Below are 21,971 nucleotides of genomic sequence, written 5' to 3'. Positions count from 1 at the left end.
GTCTCCTAACCTTGAACGGAGCAGGGAGCGATGCCTGTTTGACACCTTTTAACGTTACCCTGGAAACTTTCCCTTGTCTCATTTTATTTTCAAATTCCCTAACTGAAATGGAGGTTAATTCCAAACAGCATTTCGCTTTCCACTCCCATTTGAGAGGAAATGATTAAAAGCAAGCCCCTCCATTACTTTTTTCATTCAGCAATGAATACAAATGCATTTGGTCTGAATACGTTTTAGGGAAAGTCTGCAGATGTCTACTTTGAGTGATTTTGGCCATTTCTCGAGACTCCTAAACTATTTTTTCAGGAAAAATGAAAAGAATAGTGGGAACATTAAATATTGCATTGCACTAGGGCTGTCAAAATGAATCTCTGCAATTAATCTATGATTGGATGCATTAAAAGAAATGAATGCAGTTGCGTTTTTGCTTACTTCATGTGTGGGTCTGACCTATGACAAAGATGTGAAATTCTTCCAAGTCCCAGACAGATCCAACGTAATGATGGAGACGGACAGTGAAGACATATTAGGGCCAGTTCAGTTGATGCGCACACACACACACACACACACAAAATTAAGAATTAATTTAAATTATTTAAAATGAGGAAAAATGTGTGATTAAGTTATTAATGTTTTAAACATTTGAAACAGCCCTTATCTTTAGTGAGCAATGGCAAAACATGTAAATACACAGTACAGATGTATTTCATCTGTGTTATTAGTGGGGTGGGGGGATCTGCGGCAAAGACTCCAGCGGCAGAGAAATTCATGTGCTGGCACATCGTTGCAATGGCTGATGAGGCTGAAACTGACCACCTGTACTTCACACCATAAGCGTATGATAGCATTACCATAGCAACTAGATTACCGGATTGTAGAGTGCTCCTTCACATTGGAGAGTGTTCTGATAGAGGGTTCTACCTGCTCTATCATTTTACCTAAACAGTGATAGCTATCAGCAGCCAGGGCCGTTCACCAGCCTCTGGTTAAAGGGATCCATTTTTCCTCGGGGAGAATTGCATTTTTCCCAATGAGCACTGCCGGCTGGAGGAAAGCCACTCGCTGTCTTTACCAGCGGGCACCGGCAGTGGACGACCTGCCATCTGATTTTTAATCGCTTCTCAATCCCGGCCTGGTCTTTCTCCGATTCACGTTCCATCCTGGCTCAGCGTGATGGAATCAATTAAACAGCCGTTTGTAGATTGTGGGTGCGCGATCAGCGCTTGATGTACAAACAGAAATAAATGGATTCAATTAAACAGAGAACTCAATTAAAAAGGTGCAGGCCAAGACTTTCCAGTGCTGCTTTTTTTTTTTTTTTGCACAATGGGGGTTAGGGAGGGTTTGATGTCGCTTTCAAACCTTTACTTCTGCTGGTTCCACACGCAAGTAACTTTCCAATTTAATAACAGACCAGTGTGCTTTGTTAAGTCTGTGTGGCTATTCTGAATACAAATTTGAATAAGTTTCTGTACCTGAATTTACATAATGTTGTTTTCATCCAAAGTGACCCTGGGCCAACATAGACCATCAGCTATATACCATCCTACACCTACCCAAAGGGGTGCTCATTAAATCACCTTGCTTTAGCTTGATTAGCTGGCCTCTTTTCACTGACAGCAACTAATATCTTTTGTGAAATAGATTTGCCGGCACACTAATTGCCAAGTATTAAGATGGAAAAATCCACGGGATGAACAATGCAGGTATCTAATTACAAAAAGGTAGCTGCAGGTGAGATTAGGTCGGGAATCAACAGTTTGGGTCTCTGCTCAGATGCATTGTTTTACCTTCGGCTATGTGCAATTTGGCAGAACATTAGGAGATGAACATTATTAGACATTTGCCCACGCTATATCTGACTTGTGCATGTAATAATGTTAGGGCATCATTATGTAAATTTTATTTAATTGAAACGTCAGCTTTCGGCAGTTCGCCCACAAACATGGGAAGAAGCATGATATCTTTTTTCCCTTCCTCCTTATTCTCATAGAAATCCATTGGTTTGTCAAGTGCACTTAGACTAATTATGTTAAAGATTAAGGATTTGAAGATCAGTTACAGTGTCATTGGGCAAGTGTAATTGCTACAAATGAATACATATGAATGGTGCTGATAGATCAGCACTGTAGAATGAAAAAAAAAACACTGAAGCATCATTGTATTTGTTATGGATTTGTTTCTGTCAAAATCAAGCCTGGTATTTTAAATGTCCATTATTTTTCCATTGAATGGAGATGAATGGAGATGGTGGTGGATGTGTTTTTTTTTTTTTACATAGCACATAATGACTAGAGTGCAATTAATAATTTTTTTGTATTTTAATTCTGAAATAAGTTTGACCCAAAATGTAACTAACGTTGTGAAATGTTTATCACACAACATTCTCAAACTTCACAAAACAGCTTGTTTGCAAGTTTTGAATGTCGCAGCAGGTTTTATTGTCCAATATTTCTCATATGGTGTGTATTCAGAATTGATTGTTGTAAAATTGAATTCCCAGAGCTTTATGTTGCATGACATTCCTCAAGTTCACTTTATGGAGCAATAACCACATTTTTATTGTGGAAAACTATTAAATAGACAATCTTTTGGTTTTGCATCCATAAACTATAAAAAGAGATCAAATATTGCTCAGGCACAAATTTCAGGAGAAGGGGCATTCTGGGGTCTGTTTTCAGATGAAGGTTAAATTGCTTTTGTGTATTTGAGTTCGTAGTGGATAAAAAGTGTACCTTGGGGCAGACCCTGCACTGATCATCTTATTTCTGTGTTTGTGTCTTGCAGGTTTTTTGAGCACAGGAGACCAAGCTGCGAAAGGGAACTATGGACTTCTGGACCTAATCCAGGCCTTACGCTGGACTAGCGAAAACATTGCTTTCTTTGGGGGTGACCCTTTACGCATTACAGTTTTTGGATCAGGGGCTGGTGCCTCCTGTGTCAACCTCCTGACCCTTTCCCATTATTCTGAAGGTAACCGCTGGAGCAATTCAACCAAAGGTATTAAACAGAGGCTGCAACGTTTTTCACATTTTTTGATGTCTGCATGCTAGCGCTGTAATTGCTTGAATCCACTGGTGAGGTTCGTGTTTCTGTTTCTTGACTGCAGTGAGATGTTGGGCTTCCTGCTTTCAATCTATGTTACATGCATGGGTTTATATTTAACATTTAGGTGATTCTTATTAATTATTAGTTTGGATTTGCTCTGCAAGTCTCCTATCTGTCTGTGGAAAAATTAATCTTGATGCAGAGCTTTTAGCCTTTCTCGTCTCCAGATATCAAACTGATATGCAATCTGCAACAGTTTATTTCTGCATTGAACACTAGAGCATTTTATTTATTTCCTGATCCTGCTTTGACACTATTTTATGTCAATCTTTAGCAAGTTTGGTGCCACAATGCTTTATTCTCTTATTTTTTTATGCATGAGTTATATAAATGTTACCTTCCCTGATGATATATTGTTTTGAATGTATACATGCAGTCTTCAATAGAAATTACAAGAATTGTTAGACCAGAGAAAATTGTCTCAGACCCCTGTCGGGCTTTTTCTTGCAAAAAGAATATATGCATCACGATGGCTTCTATGCCCAAGATCCCACGGGTTGTCATGGTAACACTGAGTAGTTCACTTCACCTCTCTGTCTTTCTCCATCTTTGTCTAGATGTTTTTGCATGGCATATACTTTTTTCATGTCACAGTGCAGCACTGTATTAATCACTGGCACATGAACAGCAATGCCTGGTCTTTTTTTTTTTTAAATTAGAGATAATAGATCCTGCTGTTAACATCAATGGTTTCATCTAATCATCTAATGGTTTATTTAGTTATAAAATGTGTAGGGTTGATTTCTATACATATAGTTCACATTTCACCGAGCTTTTCAGACACTATAAGCATTACTATTTATTCTATATAAACGGTGTTAATTGAGTAGGGGACTTAAATAAAACATTTAATTTATGTTTTAAATCTTGTAAAAGGAAGCAGAAAACATTAAGGACCAAGATGTCTAATGTCAATTGCATCTCAGATTATATCTGACTTCCAGCATCTTAAGAATCATTTCATTTGGCAATAGATATTTGCATCTTACTTTCATCTTAAACTGACTACCAGCAACTTGGGTGTTTCATGTGCCAGTCATTTTTCACCGTAAAACAAAGCTGTAGTAAACCTGGCCCAAAATGATTTGAGCTGTCATTGGTAGCATCTCTTTTCTTTTTTGAAAAAGAAAAAAGAACTCTTGCACTCCTGGGAGTGTAATAGGAAAAACGCTTCCCCACTGCTCATCGTGTGTTTACCTTCCAAACACTCAGACCTGAGGATTTGTAATCGTTGAAGTGAAGTGATTGTCTTTGTGCTACACAGCACAGCACACGGTGACACAACGAAATGTGTCCTCTGGCTTTAACCATCACCCTTGGTGAGCAGAGGGCAGCCATAACAGGCCCCCGAGGAGCAGTGCATGGGAACGGTGCTTTGCTCAGTGGCACCTTGGTGGTTCGGGATTCGAATCAGCAACCTTCTGATTACGAGTCTGTTTCTTTACCCGCTAGGCCATTTTAATTTCTTCAGGGGGCTGATCTATGTGATATGCTTGTAGACCTTTTGGAAGTAAGCTTAATGGAACAGTATTTATTTTTACCGTTTTAATGAACAGTTCTTAGCTAAGGTTCTGCCATGCAAACCTGTTTTCTTCTCTGTATATAGAATAATAAATACTTTTGGCTGTCAGTGCAAGAAGAACAGACCGTTTAAACAATCTCAACCCAAAAAATTAGTTCCTGAGAGGAACTGATGGTGACGATCATTTGACACTGTGTACCATGATTAGCCCTGGAGAATGGGCTATGGTACAAGTTAAATTAATGAGGACATTGCCGTGAGAATGGCATTATGGTAATTATCATAATCTATGTAGCCATTTTTTTTTGTATTCATCCATTCAAGTCTATGCTTAGTCATCATCTCAAGAACTGTATTAAAATAAAAAAAATTCTTACCCTTATTTTTTAGGCCTCTTTCAAAGAGCTATAGCACAGAGTGGCACTGCATTGTCCAGCTGGGCTGTTAGCTTCCAGCCCGCAAAGTACGCCCGCATGCTGGCCAAGAAGGTCGGCTGTAACCTTAAAGACACAGTTGACCTGGTGGAGTGTCTGCAGAAGAAGCACTACAAGGAGCTGGTGGACCAGGACATCCAGCCTGCACGCTACCACATAGCCTTCGGGCCGGTCATCGACGGGGATGTGATTCCGGACGACCCGCAGATCCTCATGGAGCAGGGAGAGTTCCTCAACTACGACATCATGCTAGGCGTCAACCAAGGGGAGGGCCTGAAGTTCGTGGAGCTCATCGTGGACAACGAGAATGGCGTGCAAGCCAATGACTTTGACTACGCTGTCTCCAGTTTTGTGGATGACCTTTATGGCTATCCTGAGGGCAAGGACATTCTGCGAGAGACCATTAAGTTCATGTACACGGACTGGGCAGACAGGCATAACCCAGAGACAAGGAGGAAGACTTTGCTGGCACTGTTCACCGACCACCAGTGGGTCGCCCCTGCTGTGGCTACTGCTGACCTCCACTCCAGTTTTGGATCTCCCACCTACTTTTATGCCTTTTACCATCACTGCCAGACAGAGCAGGTGCCCCCCTGGGCAGACGCTGCCCATGGCGATGAAATCCCCTATGTTTTCGGCCTGCCGATGATTGGTCCCACTGAGCTCTTTCCCTGCAACTTTTCCAAGAACGACGTGATGCTGAGTGCCGTGGTGATGACGTATTGGACAAACTTTGCCAAAACTGGGTATGTTTTCCTTTCAATCCAGTATCCCATTATTATTGAATGTGTCTGTTGCAATGTGCCTATTATTTATCTTGCACACCGAGCACATGATCAGTGTACTTGATGAATTGATATACTTATCATTGCTGATCACCGAATCCATCCATCAGTGTGACAGATTTGGCCGTGTCAGTCTGAAAGCATTTTGGAAAGGGGAGCTTTTAAAATGAAAATGAAACAGCTACAGTTTATGCTGACTTTAATGTCCCATTGTGTGATTATTTCACATTAATACGAGTTCCCCCAGCCTGTCTGTGGTCCTGCAGTGGCTAGAAATGGCGATAGGTCTAAAGAGAGCTTCTGCTTCACCATTCAGAGGAATGAAAAGGTTGGATCGCATAATGGGAAAGGTTGCCTCCCCTTTCTTAATTTTATTAATTAATTTATTATTTAATTTTATTAGTTAAATACATTTTCTGGAAATAAACCAACATGACTAAGACCTATATAAAATAATAATTTATGCCAGGGGACCTTTAAAAGATTTGATTAAATCCATCTCTCTTAATAACTGATGTTGTTTAGAGTTAAACTTAACACGTAAAAGTATAATATGTATGGGTTGTAAAATTGTATGTACATTTGGTAATTTAACATTTGTCCTTTATATTAAGAAATGGCCAGTCTGCTTTCATAAGACATCAAATCTCTTCATTTAATACAAACTCTGTCTCTAGAAATGTACCATTTTGAGTTAAGCAAATGTTGGTACGGTTCCTCTTAAATATTAATACGAAGTATGGTGTAGAGTGTTCTTTTTTAACCAAGGATGAATACATTTGTATTAGATGCTAACATGTCCCTCCTCTTGTATGAGCTATGCACTTAATTAAGCTGTGACAGGCATCAGGAGACTGAAAGACGCACAGCTAGAATATTAAGAATTTTACCATTCTGTAATATTAAGCATGTTTTTGTGTCAGTTATAGACTGAATTGGCATTTCACAGGAGGCATACACACTTCATTTTGAATAAAAATGATTTTTTTGTGACACAAATCAACATGGAAACTTAAAAAGATTTTTTTTCATTTTCTCAGAGATCCCAACCAGCCAGTTCCTCAAGATACCAAGTTCATTCATACCAAGCCCAACCGCTTTGAGGAAGTGGCATGGACCCGATACAACCAGAAAGATCAACTCTACCTTCACATTGGCCTGAAGCCCCGGGTCAAAGAACACTACAGGGCCAACAAGGTCAACCTGTGGCTGGAACTGGTTCCCCACCTGCACAGCCTGAACGAGGTCACCCAGATCATCTCCACCACCACCAAGGTCCCACCGCCGGAGGTCACCCCACGAACGCCAAAGAAGATTCCCGCCAACACCAAGCGGCCTAACCCCACGCCGTTCCCCACAGTCACTCAGGAGGGCCAGACCTTCCTGGTGGACCAGAGGGACTACTCCACAGAGCTGAGTGTCACCATCGCTGTGGGCGCCTCGCTGCTGTTCCTGAACATTCTGGCCTTTGCCGCCCTGTACTACAAGAAGGACAAGCGGCGTCACGACGTGCACCGGCGCTGCAGCCCGCAGCGCAACACAGCCAACGACCTGGCGCACACGCAGGAGGAAGAGATCATGTCCCTACAAATGAAACACGCAGACATGGACCACGAGTGTGACGCTATGCACCCGCACAAGGTGGTTCCGAGAACTGGCGGCCTAACCGACTACGCGCTAGCCATGCGCCGCTCCCCCGACGACATCCCTCTCATGACCCCCAACACCATCACCATGATCCCCAACGCCATGCCGGGGCTCACGTCCCTGCAAACGTTCAACACTTTCTCCAGCGGACAGAACAACACGCTGCCTCACCCCCACCCGCACTCACACTCCACAACCAGGGTATAGCCGGTGGGACTCAGCAACCCCCACACACACACACACACACACACACGCCCACAAGATCCAGCGGACCGAGGGGGAAAACGCATTGTGGAATATTTCCACGCCTGTCAATAATACTTGTAGGAATTATGGGGATTTTTCTGGGAGGAGAATACCCTTTTATACTAAATAAAAAAGAAAAAGAAAGGGGGAAAAAACTGCAAAAATGATTTCAGCTAAAAACAGAGATGGATGGATAATTTTTTTAAAGCATCTGGCATTGTGACACAACCAGGTCCTTTTTTTTTTTTCTTTTTCCCTGGCAAGTCATTATATCCCGAGGATTCTTGGAACAATTACCTGATTCACCTGTGTGGCGGAAAGGAAGACAGGATGATGGGGCAGGCCCATTGTAAATGAAAAAGAACATATTGTTTTCCTGAGGCGTCGGACTGCAGAGGGAATTCCGGCCACGTGTACGTACCATTCGACATGTGGAATAACACCAGAAGGTGAAAAGGAGGGGGGGGGGGGCAGACTCTTCAAGAATATGCACAAAAGGAGACATTTTCGCAATGTCTTGGATTATTTCCTTTCGTCAGTTTTATTTTTGGGGGGGACAGTTTTATTGTATAGAACCTATTTACATATCTAGATATGTACACAAAGCACCAATGCTGTTTAAGCCCTCCTGGGGTAGCGATATCCTAAATCTGCCGGTGGAACTTAAAAATAGGGGCTGGGGGGGTTGTGTGAGGGTGGGATTCACTGGCTTTCTGGCAGATACAGCTTCATCACACAAGTGCTGTCTATACCGAGGACTGGCGGACAAAAAGGGAGACTGGATATTTTTAGCACGACGCGCATGACAATTTATCTGCTTGGTGGCTGTTCTGCTGATTAATTCATAATTTTGAGAAAAGAAAATTATAATAAAAAAAAAAAATCGTCCCCATTGGATTTGTTTGAAGAAACACCACTCTGATTGGATCACACGCCCACAGGGTTCCAACACCAGAGAGGAAGGTGGGTCAGGACTGGAGAGGGGGAACGCAATGGGGGATAAGCTAAATAGAGTGCGTACACAATAGCTTGAGTGACCATGGTTCTAAGGACTAGTTTTGTACAATGTGTGTTGGTAAAACTTTTTAATAGTGGTGAAACACTTGCTGTTTGAGCTCCCGAGACTGGGACTGTCATCGTACTCCTCTTGATTTGACCATTGTTCTCTGCTAAAGTACATAATGTTATTTTTCTTGCTAATAGGTCAAGGACCACCTTACCTTACAGTAATTACCTGCACTTTTTCAATTCATTTTTCATTTGTGTCCTCTATTCTTTAATTCACCATATTGCCCAGAGCTTTGAAGGCATGGGAATGTATTGCAGGGAAACTGGTCTATTTTGCTTCTAAATACGATTGGATAAACAGATGCATTGTCGTTTCTTTTACTCTTTCATAGAGTACAAACCGTGGCGATATTTAAAGTTTAACGCTCATAAATCCATAATTGAAACAAAGGAGGGGCTCTTCTGACACCATGAATTAGGCTGTCCTCTCATCCTGCTCTGGAAGAAAGGGAGCAGGTGGCGGTGGTGGGACTCGGGGAGCTCCTTTTTGCCAACTTGCAGCCTTCAATGAACAGTGCTGCAGGTTTTCTGCTCTCGCTTACATCATTAAAGAAAATTAAAATGCTCCACATTGCGATCCCTTTTCGGAACAATTGCCATTTGCCACAGACTACAATTTACCTGTCGCTCACCTGGTTTTCCGCGGATTAAGGCTTTATTTTCACCTTTATTCTTCATTGTCTTTCTCATCACTACCATCTCTTAGATTCCACTATGAGCTTAGGCTGTTTTAAGACTGACTCATATTTCATTGAGACCAATAGACAGCGACTGGTCTGCTGGAAAGCCCATCAGCCTGTCAGACTGATTCGGCTTGAGGCAGTGTCAGAATTTTTCCAAAAAAAAAAAAAAAAAAAAGAGGTTGTACTGTGTACAGGAAAAGAGCTGTGTAGCCCAGCACGTGTATGAAGAACCATTCTGCGTGGTCACCCCTCTGACAGACTTTTCAGGTGTCCATTATGTATTTTTCTATAGATACAAATAAAAGAAAACAAAAAGAAACATCCCACATCTATTGGCCTGTAGATTCAGTTGCGTAAAGATGTACAAAAATAAATCGTATAATAAATGTCAGTTTGTTAAACCGCATCACATTTCATAAATTCCCATTATTGATACACATGATCATTCAGTAAGTAGCCTTACACAATATCAGCATCCTGTTTTACAAAAGATAATTTAGGACTTTAGAGGATAAAAAGACTTATTGTATAGTTGTGCTTTAGCCTTTGAATTGGCCAGGCAGCAACTGTAACATATCCATATTAACGCAGATAATAAAGTCATTTGAGGTAGAAACTAGCAAACGACACCAAAGGGACGGCTGCAGTTCCCCCTCTGTCACGAGTGTGGCACTGCACTGCGATGACGATAACGGGCTGAGGAAGGAGTGAAGACGGAAGCATTATGCAGTGATCCATTCCAGCACAGCGACCTGTGACACACAGTGGGGTCCCAAACAAGATGTTACAGAGCAGAACAAGCCCTCCTCCAGGTCCCTGCGCTCCACTGAGTCACAAGAGGATTGTAGACACAGTCCAAGATGAGTGTACTTGCCCCCAGACCCCCGCCCTAAGATACCTCTGCCTCAGCGCGGCCTCCAAACTTAATCAATGCAGATATGAATATGCAGAGGCCCTGCTCCGTGTCGCCCCGCTCCAAAACGGAGCTCGCTGTGTTTTCCAACACTCTTAAAATTTAATGAGCCATTCACACGGGGCGAACTCTGCCGATTCATCTTCCCATTAGCATGTAGGAACTTTTTTTTCCGCGAGCTGGGCCGCCGTCTACAACTCGGAAACTTCTGTCCGCCTCCTGTCCCCGGCCGCAGGGCGAGTTTTGTGAATGAATGTAATGCAACGAGTGCCATTTTCTAAGTCACCAAGCGGCGGCATTGGTTTTGTTTTCTACTCTGACGACCTTCGAAATGGTAATCATTCTGTCCAAATGTCTGTGAAATGGGCATCATGTCAGAGGCAGTTGTAATGTAGATTATTTGCCCTTTGTCCCTCTTTCTGGTTAAATAGTAATTACTCTTCTGGAGCACAATAAATGATTTTATTAAGTTGAATTAATTTCACAGCAACTCTCTTTCTCTTTTTTTGAAACCACTGATTTTATCCAACAAGAACACAAATCACTTTCTCTTTGAATTACTTCTCGTTACCCAGTGCATTGCTTCTCTTGAGAAAGTAGTATAATTGCTTAAAATTGACCAAAGTGTAGAGAGGCTTACATAAGACAATGAGATCATTTTGAATATAGATTTTGGACCTTTTTATGAATAATTGGAGAAATAATTGTTTGAAACCTTTCCAATATTGTACTTTAGTCTCAAAAAGGCTTTCAAGCTTTGAGGAAGTTCCTCTGAACTATTTTGCAGATAAACTCAGTGGTGTTTCTCCACTGATCTCCACTAATTTATTACAATATTTCTATTGGGGAACATTATGTCCAAAACCATATAAGGAATAAAGTTACCACGATTTCAAAGTCTGGACATGACTGCTCAATTCTGCCTCTATCTGACTTAGACCTAGTTTAATATCTAGCCACATCTGTCAAGATTTGGGGCCTAAACAAATCTTGCTGGCAGATGTTCCTTTGGGACTAGAAAACAGTAGACCAGGATTTAATTGAAAATCTTAAGAAAGAAAAGAAATGTCCACTATCTGTTTCTGGTGCTCAATCACTTAGTTCTTCATGGGTTCAGATTCCCTAATATCACTTGATTAAAAAAATTCTCATAATTCTCAAAATTGTTTGTAGACCTTGTTCCATGTTGTCTTTTGTTTTGAAAAAAAGTCAACTTTAGTCAAGCATTACAAGATATTATGTTTGCAGAACAATTAAAAAGAACTTTGTTACAGAACTGTGTATGCTTCACTTTAAGAAAAAGGAGCGGGTAAACACAGAGCTGTTTACCCTACAAGATTCTGAACAAGGGCACAGATGTTCCTGCTACAGAACGGCTCGAATCCTGCTTGATAACGTCTCGCCATTTCCAATTATGGAGCATTTCGCAACATCAAACACTTCGGCGTCTGATAACCAGTCTTTCATTTTCCAGCACTGTTTGATCTACTTTCGTATCCCTGGGCCATTTTTTGCAAGCATTTTATAGCCTTAGATAATTGCTATGTATTTAAGCAATGTTTTATAAATAGACATATTGGACAACTTTGTTCTACCAAGTGCAGTACCTGAGCAAACACCCCGTCAAAAGTGTACTGCTTTCAGATGGGAGGGGAAAAAACTAAAAGGATGAGAAGTTGACCCATACCAGTTCTTGCGTGTCTTATATTTTGAAAGACTCTAGGGAACTAGCATCATGTTTGAGTCTTCAACTGTTGATACCTAATACAAGCAGATTATATTGTATATCAGAATTTCAAGAAAAAGAAGCCTTCACTTTAGTCTTATGTCACAGAAAGACATTTTTTCTATTACGAATTACTGATCATATGAATTCATTATATGAACGTACACATCTGATGGTCTTTGGCATTGGGAAACAATGTTATTTGCATTATTTGTGTTGTTTTTTTTTTCTGCGATACCCTGCATATGAAAAAGAACAGACCAAACCGCTCATTTTCTTTGTAATTGTAAGGCCTTGTTGGCCTTTCATTGACTCACATTGTGTTTGGAGTTCCATGTCACCCATGGCTTTCTTGATCATTTTTAGTATCATTAATAAATATTATTGTATTTTTTAAATAGCACTGGCTGCTGCACTCTTGTTTTCCAGTCCCTGTGTGAGGAAGGTGTGAGAAAACGCTTCCGCCCAGCCTCTCCATTTCTCTCTATGCCGCATCCGACTTACCCTGTTCTGTGCCGTAATGCTGCTTTTGCCTTGCTGAGGTATGATGATTTAATCCCCGATATTAAGATGCTGGGTCACTCTCTCAGACAGAGGCCATTTCAGGCCATGCGGACCCTTCTGTGCAGGCGCCTTCGCCCACTGGAGATTTATACTCATTCTGCGATATTTCCCTTTCTCCATTCAAGGGGAAGGAATAGATTTCTTTGTGTTTAAAGGATCCTTGAGGCATAAACGTCCTAGTTGTCTGTGGTGACCAAAACAATACTTCCTTTAGCCAGTAGGGAAGCTTTGAGATAAAGACGAAATTAAATTTCAATAGAAAATATGTCGATAGCAAATGACTGAATGTTTTTCAAAAAGGCCTGTAGTCTTTGAAATGTCTGCTGTAGTGAAAATATGCAGCATTTTTGTTCACTTTTTCTTTATAGCCTTTGCAGTCCAGTAACTAGGCAATATTACTATTACTGTACTAGAGAAATAATGTACTCCTTCCATCTTATCCAATAACTACTCACAATGCTCTTAATGTATATTCGCAATGCAAGACCTATGGCTGGTTATTTCAAACCATGGAGTGGTCACAGCACTCCACTCTCAAGTTTAACCACATCTACTTACGATAGAATAGAATCTTAAAGATTTGAGCAACGCAAAAAATAACTGTTATTAACATAGGGGAAGCTATGTTCTTACTAAATACGAGTTTAAGTTTCAAATATGATTGTCCTATACAGACAACAATGCACCATTATTACCCATAATTAGCTGAGCCACTTCCACTTTACATATAAATAGAAATTTAGTCAAATTTACACAATTAAAGCAGGTAGAAAATTAGTAATTAAAAATAAATAAACAAGAATGGTATATGACTGTGTTGTGTGTACAGATACATGATAGAAATGTATGGAGAGAGATATGTTTAGAGCTGTTAAACTGTGCCAGCATGGACAGCAGACTAAAAGAGTATTTTAAAATCCCTTTTCCAAAGCCCACATTCTTCAATAAAGGGTAAAAGTCAGATTATATACTGTTAGCACTCCACCGATTTCAGTAAAGGCTGGGTATGGTTTTATATAAACGGATACCTTTTAACGTCTGGGGTTGCTTCCTTGTCAGTGACACACTGAAAGAGAAATAAAGTGCTGAGAAGGTTTAGGGTGAAGGGAGCTTTACACCCCATTTCTGCTATTTATGCACTTCTAGCTTTCATCCAGAAATAAATGATCTCCGGCCCCAGACCAGAGCTGTTTATTCAACACTGTGGGCACGGATGCCCCATGCGATGTGTGTGTAAAAGGGAAATTTACATGAACCTGTTTCCAACCTTGCACACATTCAGCCCTGAGAGCTGCATGTGCCATAAAGGCAGGTTAACGTTCTGGGCACATGTTGAATGTTCCCCATCAGATAAGTGGATTCTTCAGTGACAAACTACTTTAAACCCCAGTATTCATCCATCAAAAAACATAAAAATGTTCAAGGGTCATCATATCTCCCACACATACACACAACAAGGGCTAATTCAGAACCACCACTTCACCTAACTAGCTGCCAGATGGTGGACGATACAAACATGACGCAACCATGAATCTAAACCTTCTCCACCACATAGTAATCACAGTTTTTTTGTCTCTAGTATGTTTTATTTAGAGACAATCGATTCTCACGGAAGTAGTTCTGTAAGAGCTGATGGACACATGGTGGTCTTTTAGACTGACCTGTATTCCCTGAAGGTCTGTGTCCATTACTCTGTCTGTCTTTCTCAGGCTTCCTCCCCTTGACTTGCCCCTGATTACCCCCCTGTCCACAGATGTATTAATGATTAATGTCCTTAGTTTCCTTCCTTTCCAGGAAGTATTTCCATAAATCCCATTCTGAATTTAGTTATATAGTGTACAGTTAAATTCTGCCAAGGCAGAATCCTTGGTAGACATGCCATTAATAACAGGAGCTGCTTGGGCCGAATCTTTGCACACCATTTATTGACACACAGCCAGAGGAGGAGGCTATACTCTAAATAATAAAGCGGGAAGAAGTGGATCTGTCCAGGCCAATGCGTCAGCTGGGACACTCTGCAGCCAGAACTGTGGAAGACTCATTGTTTTCCATTAAACAAGGTAACAAGGCAAACCCCATCCCCTTTAATAAATCCAATCGGAGATGTCATCCATTTTAAGGGGCCCGGGCTATGGTCATGGAAGACAATTCATCAGCTTTCCATTTGATACCACCTGAATGGTGGTGGTGGGGGGATTCGGGTATCTGGTGGAGAGTAAAAGAGGATTAATGCCCTGCTGAGCTGATACATTTATCAGGGGTGTCTTTTCTTTAGTAAGAGTTCTTTTTAGGGAGCCCTACTGCACCACTACAAGCTGGTGCAAGGAAGAGACAATAGCCTCCACGTAACACCAGTTCAGGTCCTGTAATAATTATTGCTGGACACCAAATAAGCAGACAGACACAACAGACTAATAATAGACAGACAGACAGAGATAACCAATAGATAACAGACAGAGTAACAGCTTAGATTCTATTGTTGGGAGGCTTTCTACAAAAGGAAATGAAATGCTGGGAATTTTGCTATTGTTAATGCCATATTACCACTGAGCGATTAGGGATAAACAGGTATTCCTCAGCGTGGAAGCAGGAGAATAATTTAGTTTAATGCAACTTTAACTGAGGTGTAAAGTTGCCAACTAAATCTCAGAATGAATTTAGAAAAAATGTAATTTCAAATGATCTATTGATTCTTCATCTCAAGAACAATGGATCTTTACATCCATTACATTTTAGCACATATGAACCCTTAGTTATAAAAATAACTATGATGCAAATAGAATTTTAGTTCAAGCATTGCTATAACAAATATAGTAAAGCAAACAAAACTGTAAAATAGTTAATTTTAGTAGGTTTTCCACTCTTGCTCCTCAGAAAACAAATTATAATATAAATGCAGCATGCTTCTCTTTGTTGTGTTGAATTGTATTATACATTAACTGCACAGAAATAGGAAAAATATACAGTTTATAGTTCAGATATTGTACAACAAAAGGTAAGTACTTCCAGTAAGCACAGATTAACAATTAGAATCAATCTGTGCATCCATCATTTTCACCTGCAAATCCATATCAGGGTCACAGAGAAGATGCTGCCTGTCCCATCAAGCACTAGAGGCAAGTTTATAACAAACTCAACACGCACCAAATTTCTGAGGACCATCAAGGACTGCATCCTCGAAGATGAGATATGTTTCTTATTGCAACAACTGCCTAATAAATATGTTTACCTATATATCAAAATGTACTAATATTGACTCAATGGCTATGGCTTAGATGGCCAATAACACAGAATAGGTAAATTATCATATGGGAATCTTTTATGAAGCCATCAAATCTTTTGGATCTTTTAGGTTTAGTTGTACTGTAGTGATATGCTAAATTGATATTGATACTGTGTTTGAGAGCTATATGAGGCCAGCTGTATTGTTTGATTAAGACACTTTACATTTTATGGCATTTAGCAAGCTTTCTGACTTGATTAATTAGTGTCATGGTTTTGCCAGAGTCTTCCTGTGAGTGCCCGGTAGATGAAGTGTGTGCAGGGGTTTGAAATTGGGATATGATCACTTCCTGGGTTCTAGGGGTTGAAAGGAAGTGGCAAACGAAGCCCTACAAAAAGAAAGTGTAAAAAAGACCATGTGGTGTGAGAGAAGAGAATAGAGTGTGTAGAAAAACTCTTTCTCCCGCCACACAAAGCACTGTATTCAACCACTCCAATTTTATCTTACCTGGCAGAAAGAGGCATGGCACAATAGAGGTTAAAAATGAACAGTTTCTAATTTATTAACACCGGTAAATAATTATTGTAGTTACATGTGAATATTGAATGTAAAAAGGTACCAAGGTTACAGAGAAAATAAAAATAAGAAGAAAGAGTAAAGAGGGAGAAGAGAAAGGAAAAGCCATGGGAAAAAATGGGAGAAGAGAAAGACTCAGAAACCTTCGGCTTCCAATAGAAAAACCCCTGAGCAAGAGAGCTCCGACCCCTTTTCCACATGTGAGCAGACCTTTATACCCCTGGCCTACAGGAAGTTGTCACTGGTCTACAGGATCCTTACATAAGATGGCTGAACTCTTTATCTCCTGTTTATGTTCTTTTTACATTTCAAGAGAAAATTACAATCAGTAGTTACAGGGACTCAGATTTAAGTGTCTTGCACAGGGACACATTGGTTGTAAGTGGGGTTGGAACTTGTGACTTTGTGGTCTTTTGGTTCATATGCGAGTGAGTAGCCCACTAGGCTACTAGCACCCCACCCATGTTCTTGATTTAAGCTGATTGCACTACACTTTTATTCATCAAAATGTCTATCAATTTACACTGACTTTTTGCCTTTGATATTATTATTTTTTGTGGATCTTTAATAAACCTTTTTTTTCTTGTGGTGTTTCCTTCATGTTGCGTGGAACAGTTCCAGGTAGTAGCAGAACATTATAGTATCGATTTAGATATGATTTTGTTTTTTATATTGATTTGATTTTGTCCCATGTGGGCTGAGCAGGGTTGAATCTTTTATCTGGTATGTTTAGAGCGCTTCTAAAATAAATGAATGCGATTCTGATCATTTCCAGAACTTCCCAGAGGCTGTGTTGCTCCAAAGTACATTTGGTATATATATTAATGAACCTAAAGCAGAAACCACAGTCTTAGCTGATGAATTTGTTTAGGGAACGGATTCCTGGGGCAAAAAATAAATAAATATTGTTCAGCAAATCACATTTTCCAGTACGGAATGCAATGTGCATTAATACATAACGATTTCATGTCTATAGAACTCACTTGTGTTATATGTTAATATCCTTGTGTATGTACTGGTCCACTGTAGTCTTTTACTGTAGTCAAACTGTTACATCATTTCACTTGGTAAAAACAGACTATTTACTTAGTACATACGTACATTTATCATGCAATATAAATAAATACATTTTCTGCATGAAATTACTTTTAGCAGGTTAGTCTTAATCACCTGTTTAAATGAGACCTTCTAAATTCCATCACAGCTCAGTACACAACCTTCATGCCAAATTGGCAGAAAGACCATCAGTGACCTCCTCTGGACCCTGTAAAAGACCCAATGCCACAGATTTTTTTTTTCCAGGGGTGGAAATGAGTTTGGTTGCAGTAATTTTTGAGACACTGACAAGTTTATTGTGTTGTGATCTGCAGGGCCTGAGTGATGAAATGACTCAAGGCAATAAAACGCTGATCTGAAGACACTTTTCTCTCCTTGTTATGGCAAGGCTGCACCAGAATAGTCTTACCCCAATTTTCTGAAAATCTAAAGGTCTTCAGGGCACAGTTTCCCCAGCCTGCAGAGCAAAATAAACTTTTTGCTTTATTTAGTTTTGTGTGGGGATAATGGAAATCCAATTAAGTGCAAACCTGTGCTAAACAGATTTAAATGAATGAATGAATGTTGTTTATTGCTATCTAGGAAGCATTGAAAGCATACATGCTGCTTTACCCCTATGGACTCACCAGAAGCTAATCTTTATTACTCCAAATCTGTATGATGCTAATGCAGTAACTACTTTCCGTTACATTTCATTTAGTTACATGAAACATCATTTAGAACAAGCCTCCCCGGTGAGTGTGTTTTGAACCTGTAACTGTGTGGTATATAAAGCAGGCACATGGAAGGCTGGAACGTCGATTAAAAATAAACAAAATTCTGTTATGGCATCAGGTTATTAAAAGGACGTAATTCAGAGCTCCAAATCCACAAATGCAATATTAAACTGCTTCAGAGCATAAAGATTTCAGTGAAATGCAAGCAATTGGACTAAGTGGCTAAATGATGTACTGAACAGAGGGGAAGTCTGTGCCATTGCAGGATAATATAAATGGGGAAAAAAGAAGATTTCAATAGTTAGAAGATTTGGAGGATTTGGAGAGGGATATGTCAGAATAGGAACAAACATATTTAAAACAGCAGAACAAACCTTCATCCGTGAAATACTTCAATGCTAAATTAAATAAAAAATATTAATTACATAATTTATTACAGTATATTTGCCCTTCAATTTAGTTCTATATATTTAAAGCTTTTTGAGTGCTAGCTGTCTACGCCATAATTTATAGTTCCTTAAGAGGCTGTTCACAGTCAGGCATTTCAGAGGTGCAACAATCATTGGCATGTCTTTGCATCAGGCACTGGGACATGAATAATTGACAGTAAATGTCACTGTAGCTCTAGGAAGAGAGAAGGCATTGCCATGTGTGACAGTGAAGTTTGGGGAGTGAGGTTAGCACAGTGATCTCTAGGGAATCAGGCTGATCCAGGGCTCCTAGGCACACTTTGAAATGCAAACAGTTAATCAAGAAAGTGGAGAACACACACATAGTAATCCCCTTCCCATATTAAATTAGTTTATTGTGTGTCCGTAAAGAATAACACCTTTTTTGTTCTTAAATTTAGAATCCCTTACAATGTAAGGCTTACATCGTTTCATTAAATAAATATTTTAGTTAAAATACAGATTTTCACTTAAATAGTCAAGTTATATTACCTTTTATAATTTTCCTCCATAGCTGTAGGCATTTTTTCATTTGATGCCATTTCAATGTTAATTTTGTCAAAGTTTAACCTTGTTGGCACATTGAGATGGGGACAGATTAATTGGACAAGTGGAACGGGGCTCTTCTACCAGATATGTTTCAATTTGCACATTTCACTGTGTGTCATCTTTACTTCTACATCATGCACTTGGTGCCATGGCTCTGTGATTTGCACCATATTGGCACATTTATGTGTGTATTATAAAGCATGTGATTATAGCTCAGTCTTGGTATCCCTTACAAGCAGACAAAATGACATCAAGAAAATGGCCATTTAGTTAAAAGCAGCTTGTGGAATTGATAATTAGATCATTTATTGTGTGAAATGTCCTAGCATGTCCTAAACATTTCATTCACATGTTTCAAATGTGTCACCTTGTGAAATGGGGCTATAATATGACACCTTTAGTAATGTCATGGAAACGAGCGTATAGAATGAACGGCTCCTCCATGGTAGGTGAACCGTCTTACAATATATATTGGTCAGTATATTTATGATTAATAAACTGTAATAATGGCTTAAAAACTGACTTACGTCACAAAGGCAAATCTAAATACGTACACTGCCCAGAGTTTTGGATGGACACTGTTGTCATTCTGACTTCAGACTGATGCTTCACAGCAGCTGCAGGGTTTTACAGACCATGACCTTGGCACAGGAATAGCGAGTGAAAATTTGCCTTTGGCCAAAACTTTTAAAATAAGCAGTCCACATTTAAGATAACAAGTGATGTGCTGAAATCACCAAGAACCTGAAAGAATTAATTTCATGAAAATCTTTCTATTGTGACCTTTAAATTAGTGACACTAAATGGAACTAATAAAGGTCACCTTTGGGTGAAGTAGATCACTAAAAAAAAAAAATCCAACCTTCAGTTTCATGCTTCAAATACATTTATTCAGAGAAAAACATTTTTTATAATCCAGAAAAATAAAGTGGTCTTCATTTGATCTGTCACCATTTTGGCATTAAACTCAATTAACCATAACTATAATATGCAGTGATCTATAAATACAACAATATGTTAATGAACAATTTTGTCACAACATTTAAACACATAGCAATGCTTCCTGTTATGATTTGTAGTGCAGCCAACCAGCAGGGGTGCTAGACCTGGAGTGGCCAGTAAGATCAATGAGGGATTCTGAGGAATGACCCACTAGTGCAATTAGTTGTACTCCAACAAGAAATTAATTCAATTCACTTAAAAAAAAATCTGATTTTAGTTGTGCCACTGACAAACTCTGGACCAAATTAAAACCAATCAACTTAATCTTACTGAAAATCAATTAGCGATTGGGAAATATTTTTATTAGAATAACTTTGCTGGAACAGACAGCCGAGAAGTTTTCTATGGAAAGGCAAGTCAAAACAATTCATACTCAACAATTCAGACCAAATAATTATAGTTAATCTTGAGTGTAATTTTATAGAATTGCCCTATTTAGTAGTCAGTTAATTATGCAATTATTCATAGGTTATAATGGTTTCAATATAGTTATGCTTGACTCTGCAGCTGTGTGGAAATTGTATGGATGGGAATGTGGGAAAAAGAGAATTACTGTTCAAAATGAATTTGCCAATTACTTACTCTCTTAGACCCATTAATCACCAGATTATAGTGACAAGTTTTTAAATGTGATTGAAGCAGTCATGTACTGGACGACCTTGTTATTTTGCCTCATTTCTTAGATAAATGTCATATGTTTTTATTTATATCTGCACATTATAGAGAAGCGGGGAAAAAAAAATCTCTGATCTCTTATCTCCATAATCTTTACTTTAGTCAGATCCATTCAAGTGAGAAAATGGAAATTATAACCTGTCAAGCATCAATGACAAAGTGAAATGGAAAAATGGTGGGCTATTATTAGTGATACCTAGTCCAAAAAAAAAAAAAAAAGAAAAAAAAAAAGCTGGCTAATTTAACAACCATATCATTCAAGGTCACCCTTCATAGCTACAGCTCATTATTCCTTGGTCCCCATCCTTTTTAACCTGAATAAGAACACTGTAGTGTAACATAGAGATTATCCAAATAGACTAAAAATTGTTTAAAAACCTGTATGATTAAGCCATAAAAAAGATCCTTTGTGCATGTGCATCTAATGTGACCTCCAAAAGAAACACATTTTCTTTGTGACTCAAATACTTATTTCAAGCATTTACAAATATTTATTTTGGACAGACTAGCTGTTATGGATTGCAGGCAACTGGACGTGTCTCAAGGGTTGTTCTTTGGACGGTCAATAGGCAGTGGGAGAAAAACGGCAAAATGAGTCACAATGGTGTCACAGAGGTCTTACATTTCTGAGTGTGAGCAAGGCAACAAGGCTTCAGTGCACGCTGGTAGAAGCCAAATGCGTCAACTGGCGTCCTTCTGCAGAGTGTTTCCTCAGTTACTGTAAAAGTTGTTGGAAATTTTATGACACATTAGACCTGCACAGTTTTGTTGGATAAATGCTTTTGCTCCAAATTCAAAATTCATCATAAAGTTGAACTCTATGCATTTGAGACCTTCCCCAAGTTTAATCAAAGAGAAGATCTCCATAAAGAGAATCAAAGACAAACAAATCCATTGTGTTAAGTAGTGATATAATACCTAACAATTTCCTCATAAAGCTATGCTGTGTTGCAACAACATCTGACATCAACATCTAGAACATTCACTGAAAATACCTAATATTACTGATGAGCTGATAGTTGAGAAGCT

At 39.4% G+C, this 21,971-nt stretch overlaps 1 protein-coding gene across 4 annotated transcripts in view; it reads left to right on the top strand.

Moving 5' to 3' along the window:
- nlgn1 (neuroligin 1) overlaps positions 1-9,688 on the top strand; it is a 155,924-nt gene extending 146,236 nt beyond the window's left edge. For all 4 annotated transcript variants that reach the window (XM_029000420.1, XM_029000418.1, XM_029000419.1 and 1 more), the window contains 3 exons: positions 2,788-3,000; positions 5,021-5,810; positions 6,890-9,688. In XM_029000420.1, the coding sequence (XP_028856253.1) occupies positions 2,788-3,000; positions 5,021-5,810; positions 6,890-7,703 (1,817 nt within the window). In that variant the 3' untranslated portion in view covers positions 7,704-9,688. The remainder of the gene's footprint in view (positions 1-2,787; positions 3,001-5,020; positions 5,811-6,889) is intronic.
- The last annotated feature ends 12,283 nt before the right edge of the window (positions 9,689-21,971 follow it).

This window comes from Denticeps clupeoides, chromosome 13 (assembly GCF_900700375.1).
Source record: "Denticeps clupeoides chromosome 13, fDenClu1.1, whole genome shotgun sequence".
Taxonomy (NCBI): Eukaryota; Metazoa; Chordata; class Actinopteri; order Clupeiformes; family Denticipitidae; genus Denticeps; species Denticeps clupeoides.
This window is presented reverse-complemented; position numbering and strand designations above follow the sequence as displayed.